This window comes from Amblyraja radiata, chromosome 5, assembly GCF_010909765.2.
Source record: "Amblyraja radiata isolate CabotCenter1 chromosome 5, sAmbRad1.1.pri, whole genome shotgun sequence".
Classification (NCBI taxonomy): domain Eukaryota; kingdom Metazoa; phylum Chordata; class Chondrichthyes; order Rajiformes; family Rajidae; genus Amblyraja; species Amblyraja radiata.
The window spans coordinates 108188320-108201543 of record NC_045960.1 but is presented as its reverse complement, the minus strand read 5'-3'; the positions used below and the strand labels follow the sequence as shown (position 1 = coordinate 108201543).

General features: G+C 42.6%; 1 protein-coding gene across 1 annotated transcript in view; it reads right to left on the bottom strand.

The window, feature by feature from the left end:
* qrsl1 (glutaminyl-tRNA amidotransferase subunit QRSL1) overlaps positions 1-13224 on the bottom strand; it is a 63137-nt gene that overhangs the window by 15660 nt on the left and 34253 nt on the right. Inside the window, exons 4-7 of the mRNA XM_033022092.1 lie at positions 9991-10087; positions 6990-7160; positions 4358-4533; positions 1460-1572 (exon numbers count right to left, since the gene is read on the bottom strand). Of these exons, the coding sequence (XP_032877983.1) occupies positions 1460-1572; positions 4358-4533; positions 6990-7160; positions 9991-10087 (557 nt within the window). The remainder of the gene's footprint in view (positions 1-1459; positions 1573-4357; positions 4534-6989; positions 7161-9990; positions 10088-13224) is intronic.

The window sequence follows — 13224 nt, the reverse complement described above, 5'->3', positions numbered from 1 at the left end:
TCAATCATGGCATATCTATCTCTCCCTCTCAACCCCATTCTGAGGCTGCATTGTGAGTTTTGTGTTCAGTTGTGGGCACCATGTTATAGGAAAGGTGTTATAACGTTGAAAAGGGTGCAGCGAAGGTTTACGGTGTTGCCAGGATATGAGGATCTAAGCTATAGGGAGTGGTTGAGCAGGCTGGCACTCTATTGCTTGGAGCACAGGAGGATGAGGGGCGGTCTTATATAAGTGTACAAAATCATGAATGAAATAGATCGAGTACACGTACGGAGTCTCTAGTCCAGAGTAGGGGAATCAAGAACCAGAGGATATAGGTTTCAAGTGAAGTGGGAAAGATTTAACTCTTCTCACACAATGGGTCGTGGGTGTTTGGAATGAGCTGCGAGAGGAGATAGTTGAGACTGGGACTATTGACATTTTCAAGAAAATATTAGACAGGTACATGGATAGGTTTAAACACAGGCAGATGGGACTGGTGGAGATGGGACATGTAGGTCGGTATAGGCAAGTTGGGCCGAAGGACCTGTTTCCACGATGTATGACTAATAATAACATTTAAATGACACGTGGACAGCTAAATGGATAGGAACGGTTCAGAGGGAAATGGGCAAAACGTGGGCAGGTGGAACTAGCTTAGATCGGGCATCTTGACTGGCATGGACAAGTTGGGCCGAAGGGCCTGTTTCCATGCTGTATGATTCTACATCAGCTAACATCAATTGGCGGAGCAGACTCGATGAGCCAAATGGCCTAATTGCCCCTATGTCTTATGGTCTAACATTTTCATAAATAAACAATCAGATGTGGGGAAAATGCTAAAGATAGACACAAAGTGCTGGAGTAGCTCGTCGGGCGGTTGAAGCGCTGGGGGGAGTAAGGGGAGGGGGAAGGGATAAGGCTGCAAAAAGGAACTGCAGCTGCTGGTTTAAACCAAAGAGAGACACAAAATGTTAGAGTAACTCAACGTGTCAGGAAGCATCGCCGAAGAAAATGGATAGGTGATGTTTTGGGTTGGGACCCTTCTTCAGACATTTTCTCCAAAGATGCTACCTGACCCGCTGAGTTACTCCTGCACCTTGTGTACTTTTTTGTAAAGCAGCATCTGCAGTTCTGTTTCTTCACAGTGGCGCAGCAGTAGAGTTGCTGCCTTACAGCGCCAGGGACCCAGAATTCAATCCCGACTCGGGGTGCTGCCTGAACGGAGTTTGTACGTTCTCCCTGTGACCCCGTGGGTTTCCTCCGGATGCTCCGGTCTCCTCCCACATCCAAAAGACATTCAGGATTGTAGGTTAATAGGCTGCTGTAAATTGTGCGTAGTGTGTAGGGTAGTGCTAGTGTATGAGGTGATCGCTGGTCGGCACAAACTCACGGGCCTAAGGGCTCGTTTCCATGCTGTATCTCTAAACTAATTTCCAAGAGTTAATTTACAACAGGATCACAAAATCCAAACACTCACTTTTGGAATGCCCACACATAGATTTCTTACGTCAATCTCCTCGGGTAATTCGAAGGGTTTGAAGAGATCTTGCACGGTGGTGGAGTCTTTGGGATCATGCCCAGCAAGCACGCCTGAAGCAGAATTTACAGGCTAATTAGTGGAAATATTGTCCTAATCTGGCAGTTGTACAGTTCAGAACAATTCAATGAATGGCTGGCTGGTAACACATAAACATACACGAGTTTGTGGGTCACAAAGGCCAGATTAAAAACATAGATTATTTGTAGTGTTTTGAAAAGTTGATGTTAACCCTTGCATACATTCACTGCCTTTAAAAAAAAAAGCATCTCTGGCTGTGAGACAACGGCTTGTGGAGATGCTGTCTCACAACGCTAGAGATCAGCTTAGTTTAGTTTAGAGAAACTGCGCGGAAACAGGTACTTCGGCCCATCAAGTCTGCGCCGATCAGTGATAGTACACTAGCTGGTATACCAGCACTATCCTACACACACTAGGGACAATTTACAATTATAACAAGCCAATTGACCTACAAACCAGGACGTCTTTGGAGTGTGGGAGGAAAACAGAGCTTATAGAGTCATAGAGCACAGAATCAGAGCCTACAGCCCACCTTGTCCATGCGGATCAAGATGCCCCATCTACAATAGTCCACCTGCCCGCTATATCCGTCTAACCCTACCCTATCCATGAACCTGTCCAAGTGTCTATTAATTGCAGTTCTGGTACCTGCTTCAACTGCTTACAATGGCAACTCATTCTATATACACACCACTCTCTGTGTGAAAACGTTGTCCCTCAGGTTCCTATTAAATCTTGTCGCCCCTCACAAATCTATGTCCTCTTCTTTCTGATTCCCCTACCATGGGTAAAAGACTCGGTGCATTCACCCCATCTGTACTCCTCATGACTTTGTCCACGTAACCGTTCTCTTGCTCATGGAAGATAAACACTGTGCAACCTGGGCTATATAAATTCTCCTCAGGAAAATGATAATTTAATGGATTCAGTGGATTTAAAAGCAGGGTGCACTTTAATTGATAGCAAGTCTCTAGTTTAGTGATGAGTGGAATAAACATTCTTCAAAAATAAACCCCCACCCCCAGAAAAATGCAAAGAGTAAAGAATAAAAATCTGATTAAAATGTTCCCAAACTGTAAACATAATTGGACGCTATTAATTGTTTAAACAAAATTTACATTTAAGTGGCTGATGCTATTGCGGTTTGATAGTTAACCAAGGTTAATTGGCCTCTGTAAATTGCTCCCAGTGTTTAGGGAGTGGATGCAAAAATGGGATAGCATAGAACTAGTGTGAATGGGTGATCGATGGTTATCATGGACTTGATAGGCCAAAGGGCCTGTTTCCATGCTGTTTAGTTTTGCTTAGTTTATATTTGTCACATGTACGGTGAAAAGCTTTTTTTTGCTATGTGCTATTCAGTCAGCAAAAAGGCTATATATGATTACATGCAAGCCAGCAACAGTGTGCAGATGCAGGAAATAACGTTTTGTGCAAGACAAAGTCCAGTGAAGTCTTATTAAAGATAGTCCCGAAGGTTTCCACTGAGGTAGATGGTAAGTCAGGTCTGCTCTCTGGTTCGTGAATATCTGTGCTGTGTTTATCATTTTTGCCTCCATCACAGTGAGAGGTGCCTGGTGAACACACTGTGGTGGATGTTAATTTGTGTTTATTGTATGTTTCGTTATTTATTATTATATGTATGACTGCAGACAACGTAATTTCGTTCAGACCGAAAGGTCTGAATGACAATAAAGGAATCCAATCCAATCCAATATATCTTAAACTAAAGATTTGGGATCAACTAAATTGTATGATAAAAAAAGGTCAAAAACTTTATTTGCCATTTGTGCTTACACACATAGGAACTCTTGTGCGGTTGTTCAGAGAGTCAAGTCAAGTCAAATTAAAAAGACACACAGAAATACACATAATCTATAAAAACATATACTTCTCTAGAAATAGAAAAGAAAGTGCCTAAAACCCTATATAAAGAGCATTGTAAATTGCACAATTTGTGACATAGATTTGTGAGGGGCGACAAGATTGCACAAACCCTATATAAAAGTGTCGATTGCATTGTAAATTGCACAGGCCCAGGAGACAATATAATATGATATAATATGATATGCTATGATGACAATTGATCATTTCGTTACATATCTCCTACGCATCATGCACACATTTCTATCAAAAATCAGCTACGTTTTTGAACAGCTTACGATGGTCAAGTAAATAAAAAATGTTATTTCATAGGATGTGGCATGTTGGGTCGTGTGTGATTCCACGCTGTATGACTAGTTTAGTTTATTGTGACGTGTACCGAGGTACAGTGAAAAGCTTTTGTTGCATGCAAACCAGTCAGCGGAAAGATAATAGATGATTACATTCGAGTCATCCACGGTGTACAAATATATGATAAAGGGAACAAAGTGAATAACGTTTAGTGCAAGATTAAGCCAGTATAGTCCGATTAAACTTAGCCCAAAGGTCTCCAATCAGGTAGATGATCGGTCAGGACTGCTTTCTAGTTGGTGAGCACCTGTGCTGTAAAGAGCTGTATATCTAAAACTAGATTCAAGATCAACTAAGTCGTATGTTGGTAATTGATCATTTTGTAACATATCTCCTAAGCAACATGCACACATTTCTATAAAAAATACAGCCAAGTTTTTGAACAGCGGGCAATGGTTGATTAAATTAAAAATGTTATTACACAGGATGTAGCACGTTGGTCAGCGAGGGCAAGATGGGCTGAAGGGCCTGTTTCCACACTCTATGACTGATTGTCACTGGCCCTCTCCCACTTGGTTTCAAACATCAGTGGAAGAAACACAAATATGTGAGTGGTTTGGAAATGTTGGTGATGTAACCTACCAAGTACGGTGCTTATATCATCTACACATCTGCTCATAATGCCAGGAACATCCATGGAGTTGACCAAAGGTATAAGGCCATGGCGAGAAAGCAATCCATAGGAACTCTTGAAGCCTACAACACCGCAATGGGCTGTGGGATTACGCGTGGAACCCCCTGTATCTGAACCTAAAGAACTGGAAAAATTGTCGGGTGATTAATCCTTTGTGTGTTGATACTTTCAATTAATTATATCAAAATGTTAGCTCTTCACCATTCAAGAATTCTTGATAAAGGAGAGTAAGTTGCAACAAAAATAGTAAATGGAGAATTAAAACAGATAAAACCAAGTTTCACTAAATGAGTAGTTTAGTTTAGATTATTTTAGAGATACAGCGTGAAAACAAGCCCTTCGGCCCATCGTGTCCGTGCTGACCAGCAATCAACCCATACACTATCTCTAGGATAGACTCGGCTTGTACTCACTAGAATTTAGAAGATTGAGGGGGGATCTTATAGAAACTTACAAAATTCTTAAGGGGTTGGACAGGCTAGATGCAGGAAGATTGTTCCCGATGATGGGGAAGTCCAGAACAAGGGGTCACAGTTTAAGGATAAAGGGGAAATATTTTAGGACTGAGATGAGAAAAACATTTTTTACACAGAGAGTGGTGAATCTCTGGAATTCTTTGCCACAGAATGTAGTTGAGGCCAGTTCATTGGCTATATTTAAGAGGGAGTTAGATGTGGCCCTTGTGGCTAAAGGGATCAGGGGGTATGGAGAGCAGGCAGGTACAGGATACTGAGTTGGCCTACTCAGTCATGATCATATTGAAATGCGGTGCAGGCTCGAAGGGCCGAATGGCCTACTCCTGCACCTATTTTCTTTGTTTCTATCCTACACAGTAGCGGGGTAATTCACAGAATTAACCTACAAACCTGTACGTCTTTGGAACATGGGAGGAAACGGGAAAACCCGGCGAAATCCCACGTGGTCACATGGAGAAAGTACAATCTGTGCACAGACAGCACTCGCAGTCAGGATCGAACCTGGGTCTGGTGCTGTGAAGCAGCAACTCTACCGCTGCACCACCGTGCTAGACATTTTGATGCTTTCAATGAATTTTATTACAACAATGGTCCTACACCATTAAATAATTCTTGATAAAGGAGAGCGAGCAGCAACTGGTAAGTGGAGAATAAAACAAAAGTTAAAACGGATAAAATCAAGCTTTTCAAAATGAATAATGGGGCCGAAAAATACCAAGGTATAACTTGAACAAATAATACAATTTCCACCCCTTTCCGCCTTCCGCAGAGACCGTTCCCTCTGCAACTCTCTGGTTAACTCCTTCCTTCGCACCCAAACCACCCCCTCCACAGGTACCTTCCCCTGTAACCGCAGAAGATGCAACACCTGTCTCTATACCTCCTCCCTCAACTCTGTCCATGGACCTCGACAGTCCTTTCAGGTTAGGCAGAGGTTCACTTGCACCTCCTCCAATCTCATCTACTGTATCTGTTGTTCAAGATGTGGACTGTTATATATCGGCGAGACCAAACGCAGACTGAGCGATCGTTTCGCGGAACACCTTCGCTCAGCCTGCGTGATCTCCCGGTTGCTGGACACTTTAATTCTCCTTCCCATTCCTACACTGACTTTTCTGTTCTTGGTCTCCTCCATTGTCAGAGTGAGGCTAAACGCAAATTGGAGGAACAGCATCTCATATTTCACTTGAGCAGCTTCACTTGAGCAGTGGTACGAATATTGATTTCTCTCACTTCAGGTAGCCCCGGCATTCCCTCTCTCTTTATCCCTCTCCCACCCAAGTCACACTAGTTTCTCATTTTCACCCTACAAACAGCTTTCAATGGCCTGTTTCCTTTACCATCATTACATTTTTGCATATCTTTCATTCATTGTTCTTTATCTCTGCACATTACCATCTGTATCTCTCGTTTCCCTTATCCCTAACCAGTCTGAAGAAGAGTCTTGACTCAAAACGTCACCCATTCTTTCTCTGGTGCCCTGAAATGGGGGGACTAAGTATAAACACAGCTGTAATTTCTACATGGTGAAATCAAAATGTATAAAAATGGCCTCTATTAAAATCTGCCAATGCGCACTTTAGCCACATGATTTTTTTTCTATTACAGATCTGTACTCCACAGATTGTGGAGTACAGAGGCAAATAAATAAATGATGGGTCTTTGTCCCAAACATTATGGAGGGCACTGTATACTTTACAGATAGATAGCACGGTGGCGCGATGGTAGATTTGCTGCCTTAGCAACTTAGGCACGGGTTCGATCCTGACTATGGGTCCTCGTCTGTACGTTCTCCCCGTGACCTGCGTGGGGTTTCTCCGGGTGCTCCGGATTCCCCCCACATTCCAAAGACGTATAGGTTTGTAGGTTAATTGGCTTGGTATAATTGTAAATTGTCCCTGGTGTGTGCAGGATAGAATTTGTGTGCGGGGATCGCTGACACGGTGGGTCGAAGGCCCTGTTTCCGCAGTCTATCTCGAAACTAATCTAAACCAAAAAGATGATATTTTGATATTTCCAATTTAGTGCTTAAGCTGCATGTAAAAATATATTTCATGATGTTTGGGAAAAGTGAAGGAAAGAAAGTAAATACGGGAATACTTACGCAAAGCATGTCCAGGAAGCAACAGCGACTGCACTGCCTCCAGAGCTGCCACCCGCTATTACCCAGTTGGAGTCTTCCGTGTCTTGGCCTTCTACTTGCCGTTCTCTATACTGTTCAGAATATCCCCAAGGGTTCCTCACTGGCCCAAAGATGCTGTCAACACTCCCACTCCTGGAAAATCAAAATAATCATGGCGACATTGTTAGGTACAGCAGCTCATCACACTTGTTGATTGAAAGGTACAGCATGGAAACAGGCCTGTTTTCATTCTGAGGAAGAGTCCCGACCCAAAACGTCACCTATTCATGTTCTCCAGAGCTGCTGTCCGAACTGTTGTGTTACTCCAGCATCTTGTGTCTTTTTTAAATTGCAACAGGCCCTTCGGCCCACCGAGTCCATACCGATCGTTCACAGTATTTCTGCTATCCCACTTTCATAGAAACATAGAAATTAGGTGCAGGAGTAGGCTGTTCGGCCCTTCGAGCCTGCACCGCCATTCAATATGATCATGGCTGATCATCCAAATCAATATCCCATACCTGCCTTCTCTCCATACCCTCTGATCCCTTTAGCCACAAGGGCCACATCTAACTCCCTCTTAAATCTAGCCAATGAACTGGCCTCAACTACCTTCTGTGGCAGAGAATTCCACAGATTCACCACTCTCTGTGTGAAAAATGATTTTCTCATCTCGGTCCTAAAAGACTTCCCCCTTATCCTTAAACTGTGACCCCTTGTTCTGGACTTCCCCAACATTGGGAATAATCTTCCTGCATCTAGCCTGTCCAACCCCTTAAGAATTTTGTAAGAAATTTTGTTAAGAATTTCGTATCTTCTCCCTACGCATTAGGGCCAATTAACCTACAACATCCATGTCTTTGGTACATGGGCGGGTAACAGGAGCATGCGGACAAAACCTACGCGGTCACAGCGAGAAAGTACAAACTTCACACATCCGAGGTCAGGATCGAACCAGTTCTCTGACGCTGTGAGGCAGAGAATGGCCCCTATGCGCCATTCCAGGAAGCCAGTCCGTCCATTAGCTAGGGTACTGACCGATTCACCTCTACCCCATTGTGGACACTGGACTTTGTCTATGGAACTGATGCGCTACAATGCTCAGAACCATATTCTTCACTCTGTATCTTCCCCTTGGCTTCTATGTTCCTATGTTTTCTCTATCTATTGTATTTAAGAGTTTGAACTGATTGTATTTATATATGGGGTAAACATCCTCAGAGTTCCTCAGATCTTCAAATGGATTTATGCCAGCAAATTGGAAGAATCAATACAAGAATTCCCGGTGTACAGCTAATGTAAATATGAACCACGTTCTGATGCCATACTGTTCAGTCATATTTGACCACATCCTTTATCTGCGGCTTTATTGATCCTGTTCACATATTTTCTGGGGAAGTAGTTAAAACAAACTCCGAGGACAATTGCAGATGAGTTCCCGAAAGTGGATATTAATTTAAAGATAACCAGCAAATTCCATTCCAAAAGATTCCTGCACATCACTCACTGCCTTCTCTTTTCAATCTTAGGAATTCATTTAAAACTAGTTTTCTTCTTGCTGCCAGCTTTCTTTCTGTAAAGTTTTAAATTTTGAAAATATTTAAGGTGTGCTGGAAAATTACAGATCAAATTAGAGATGAATACAGGCATGTATGAAAACAAATTCTCAAATAAATATTATAACAAATACTAGACTGCAAAGTTTTAAAGTGAGAGGAGCAAAGTTTAAAGGAGATGTGCGGGGCAACTTTTTTTCTACACGATTTGGCGAGTGCCTGGAATGCGCTACCAATATTGGTGTTGGAGGCAGATACAATAGCGGCATTTAAGAGGGTTTTGGATAGGCACATGTGGATATGCAGGCAATGGAGGGATAAGGATTAAGCGCAAGCAAACAAAAATTGGTCTTGGCATCATGTTCGACACAGACATGTGGGCCTGTGCAGTATTGTTCTATGTTCTAAAAACCACATTTATAAGTCATAGGAGCAGAATTAGGCCATGCGGCTCATCGACTACTACGCCATTCAATCACATCAATCTTTCTCTCTCAACCCCATTCTCCTGTCTTCTCCCCAGAAACCCTAACAGTCTTACTTATCAATCTCCATTTAAAAAATATCCATTGGCGGTGCTGGCTCGAAGGGCCAAATGGCCTACTCCTGCACCTATTGTTTATTGTCTATTGACGTGGCGTCCACAGCCGTCTGTGGCAATGATTCCCACAGATTCACCACACTCTGGCTAAAGGAATTTCTCCTCGTCTCCCTTCTAAAGGTATGTCCTTTTATTCTGAGGCACTGGCCTCTATTCCTAGAGTTCTCCCACTAGTGGAAACATCCTCTCCACATCCACTCTATCCAGGCCTTTCACTGGATTAATAAACATCCACAAAGAACATTTCTGCAGGTAAACAAGATATGAAATGTACACAAAAATGCTGGAGAAACTCAGCGGGTGCAGCAGCATCTATGGAGCGAAGGAAATAGGCGATGTTTCGGGCCGAAACCCTTCTTCAGACTGATGGGGGGTGAGGGGGAGAAGGAAGGAAAAAGGGAGGAGGAGGAGCCCGAGGGCGGGGGGATGGGAGGAGACAGTTCGAGGGTTAAGGAAGGGGAGGAGACAGCAAGGGCTAGCAAAACTGGGAGAATTCAACGTTCATCTCACCCTGGGTTGCTTGCGTCCGGATGGCATGAACGTTGAATTCTCCCAGTTTTGCTAGCCCTTGCTGTCTCCTCCCCTTCCTTAACCCTCGAGCTGTCTCCTCCCGTCCCCCCGCCCTCGGGCTCCTCCTCCTCCCTTTTTCCTTCCTTCTCCCCCCCACCCCCCATCAGTCTGAAGAAGGGTTTCGGCCCGAAACATCGCCTATTTCCTTCGCTCCATAGATGCTGCTGCACCCGCTGAGTTTCTCCAGCGTTTTTGTGTACCTTCGATCTTCCAGCATCTGCAGTTCCTTCTTGAACAAGATATGAAATGTTCTTACCCCATTGCAAATTCATCAAGGTTGGTCTTTCCCATCAGAACAGCACCTTGGTCTAGTAGCCGCTGCACCACTGTGGCATTAAAAGGTGCAACATAACCTGGAAGCAACAGCATAGCCTTAGTAAATATATCATGAGGCTATGGATCGTGTGTACAATTACAGCGAGTTGAAAAGATGGAATCAAATCTATTATCAGGATATAATTAGTTTAAGAATGACGTTAGTACATGAACTGCACTAATAATCTGACAATTGATCAAATCTGAATCCGTCAGTCTGAAATCTTCAAACATAGCCTTACACACTGCAGGAAATGTTGTTACTTTAGTTTGAGAGACTAGTTCAATAGTCTGACTGAAGTCAGATCAAGCACATCGATCATGAAGAAGCAGCAAATAATGTTCTCCAGAGGTGTTGCCTGACCGGCTGAGTTATTCCAGCATTGTATGTAGACAAAAAGCTGGAGTAACTCAGAGGGTGAGGCAGCATCTGCAGTTATTTGTTATTATCACCCTCCATAATGTTTGGGACAAACACCCATCATTTATTTATTTGCCTCTGTACTCCCCAAATTGAGATTTGTAGTAGAAAAAAAATCACATGTGGCCAAAGTGTACATTGTCAGATTTTAATAAAGGCCTTTTTATACATTTTGGTTTCACCACGTAGAAATTACAGCAATGTTTTCCAAAAGATTTGGTCTCCATTTATCGACTTATTACAAGTATAGGGTGCAACATAACTTTGAAACTAAATGGTTTCAGGACCTGGTGAGGGGTGAGTAAAGATACGAAGTAGGTATATCCCTTTTATCTTTTTTTACTTTTTTTATATCTTCTGTTCTCTTCTTCTCTCTTTCTTTTTCTTTGGCATTCTTAACTATTTTTTTAGTTTTACGTTTTTAAGGGTCTCTCTTGATCACTCTTTCACGCACTTACTATCCTATCTAACTCTACCTTTCTCCTTTTTAAAGTTTAAAATATGAAGTGGTACAGGAAATGTATTATGTATTTTGGCTTATATCACTGTAATGTACACTACTTCTAATAAATAAAAAATAAAAAATTACAGCAATGTTAATATAGTCCCTCCATTTCAGGGCACCATAATGTTTGGGACACAGCAATGTCATGGAAATGAAAGTAGTCATATTTAGTATTTTGTTGCATATCCTTTGCATGCAATGACTGCTTGAAGTCTGCGATTCAAGGACATCACCAGTTGCTGGATGTCTTCTCTGGTGATGCTCTGCCAGGCCTGTATTGCAGCCATCTTCAGCTTATGCATGTTTTGGGGGCTAGTCCCCTACACTCAAGAATTAACCATGTTTTAGCTTTGAAAAGCGCCTTTGTTGCTTTAGCATTATGTTTGGGATCATTGTCTTGCTGTAGAATGAACCGCCGGCCAATGAGTTTTGAGACATTTGTTTGAACTTGAGTAGATAAGATGCGTCAATACACTTCAGAATTTATTATGCTACTACCATCAGCAGTTGTATCAACAATAAAGATAAGTGAGCCAGTACCTTCAGCAGCCATACATGCCCAGGCCATAACACCAACACCTCCGTGTTTCACAGCTGAGGTGGTATGCTTTTTTGGATCTTCAGCAGTTCCTACTCATCCTCCATGCTTTGCTCTTGCCATCACTCTGATAAAAGTTAATCTTTGTCTCATCTGTCCACAAGACCTTTTTCCAGAACTGTGGTTGCACTTTTAAGTACTTCTTGGCAAACTGTAACCTGGCCATCCTTTTTTTGCAGCAAACAGTGGTTTGCATCTTGCAGTGTAGCCTCTGCATTTCTGTTCATGAAGTCTTCTGCGGACAGTGGTCATTGACAAACCCACACATGACTTCTGAAGAGTGTTTCTAATCTGCCGGACAGGTGTTTGGGGATTTTTCTTTATTATAGAGAGAATTCTTCTGTCATCAGCTGTGGAGGTCTTCCTTGGCCTGCCAGTCCCTTTGCGATTAGTAAGCTCACCAGTGCTCTCTTTCTTCATAATGATGTTCCAAACAGTTGATTCTGGTAGGTCTAAGGTTTGGCTGATGTCTCTAACAGTTTTATTCTTGTTTCTCAGTCTCATAATGGCTTCTTTGACTTACATTGTTGATAAACAGCAATAAACGTTTCGAAAGGTGATGGAAAGACTGGAGGAAAGACTAGGTGCTGAGAGCTCTCTTATATCTGCATTAAGGTGGCAATTAAACACACCTGAGCAATTACAAATGCATGTGAAGCCATGTGTCCCAAACATTATGGTGCCCTGAAATGGGGGGGACTATGTATAAACACAGTTGTCATTTCTACATGGTGAAACCAAAATGTATAAAAATATCCTTTAATAAAATCTGACAATATGCACTTTAACCACATGTGATTTTTTTCTATTACAAATCTCAAATTGTGTAGATCAGATGCAAATAAATAAATGACGGGTCTTTGTCCCAAACATTATGGAGGGCGCTGTAAATCACTTCCAGCAGACAAGCATAAAATGTCTGTTTGAAAGTTATCGTGCACTTTCAATTTTTGTCTACAGTACTTTTAAACATGCTGCTTAATTTGAGCTTTCTTTCAATTATCTTATAAAAACTGAGTGTCAAATTAGCAAAATCCCGCAGGGGGACATTATGGATTTAATATTTCAAAGTTAGTATTGTAAGTTATTTGGGCAAATCCTCCAAAATTATGGAAGAAATTGAATAAGCACATGGATATCTTAAAAGACAAATTTGCTGGCTGCAACGGAAAAAACCCCCTCCAATACACATCAAGAATCAAACCCGTCTGGCCTGTGGACTTGGACATCACACAACGGTGTGAACAGGGAAGGCTGAGACGGAGATAACGAGATTCTCTTGGATACACAAAGGGAGGAACCAAGCTTCAGCAGACGGTGGTAAACAGGCCAGCACAAGCACAATCACCATCGGGGATGATAACGATCAGGCTGAGGGATCATGACATCAGCAAACCCCTTATCATCGGAAGCCTATTGTTCATGCCAGATCGAAACTGGGAAACATCAAAAGAACCCCTTCTATCCAGAGGACCACCTGGGGGTTTCAAAGGAAGCTCAGGTATAAAAGCCGAAGTCAAGCCAGAACTCTCTCTCTCTTCCTGCTCTTCCTGCTCTGCTGGACAGCTCGTGGGCCTGCATCGACTTCGCTGTGAGTATCCTGGTGACCTGGTGAATTTCCCGAAATAGGAGGTTGAGGGGAGAAAGGTCA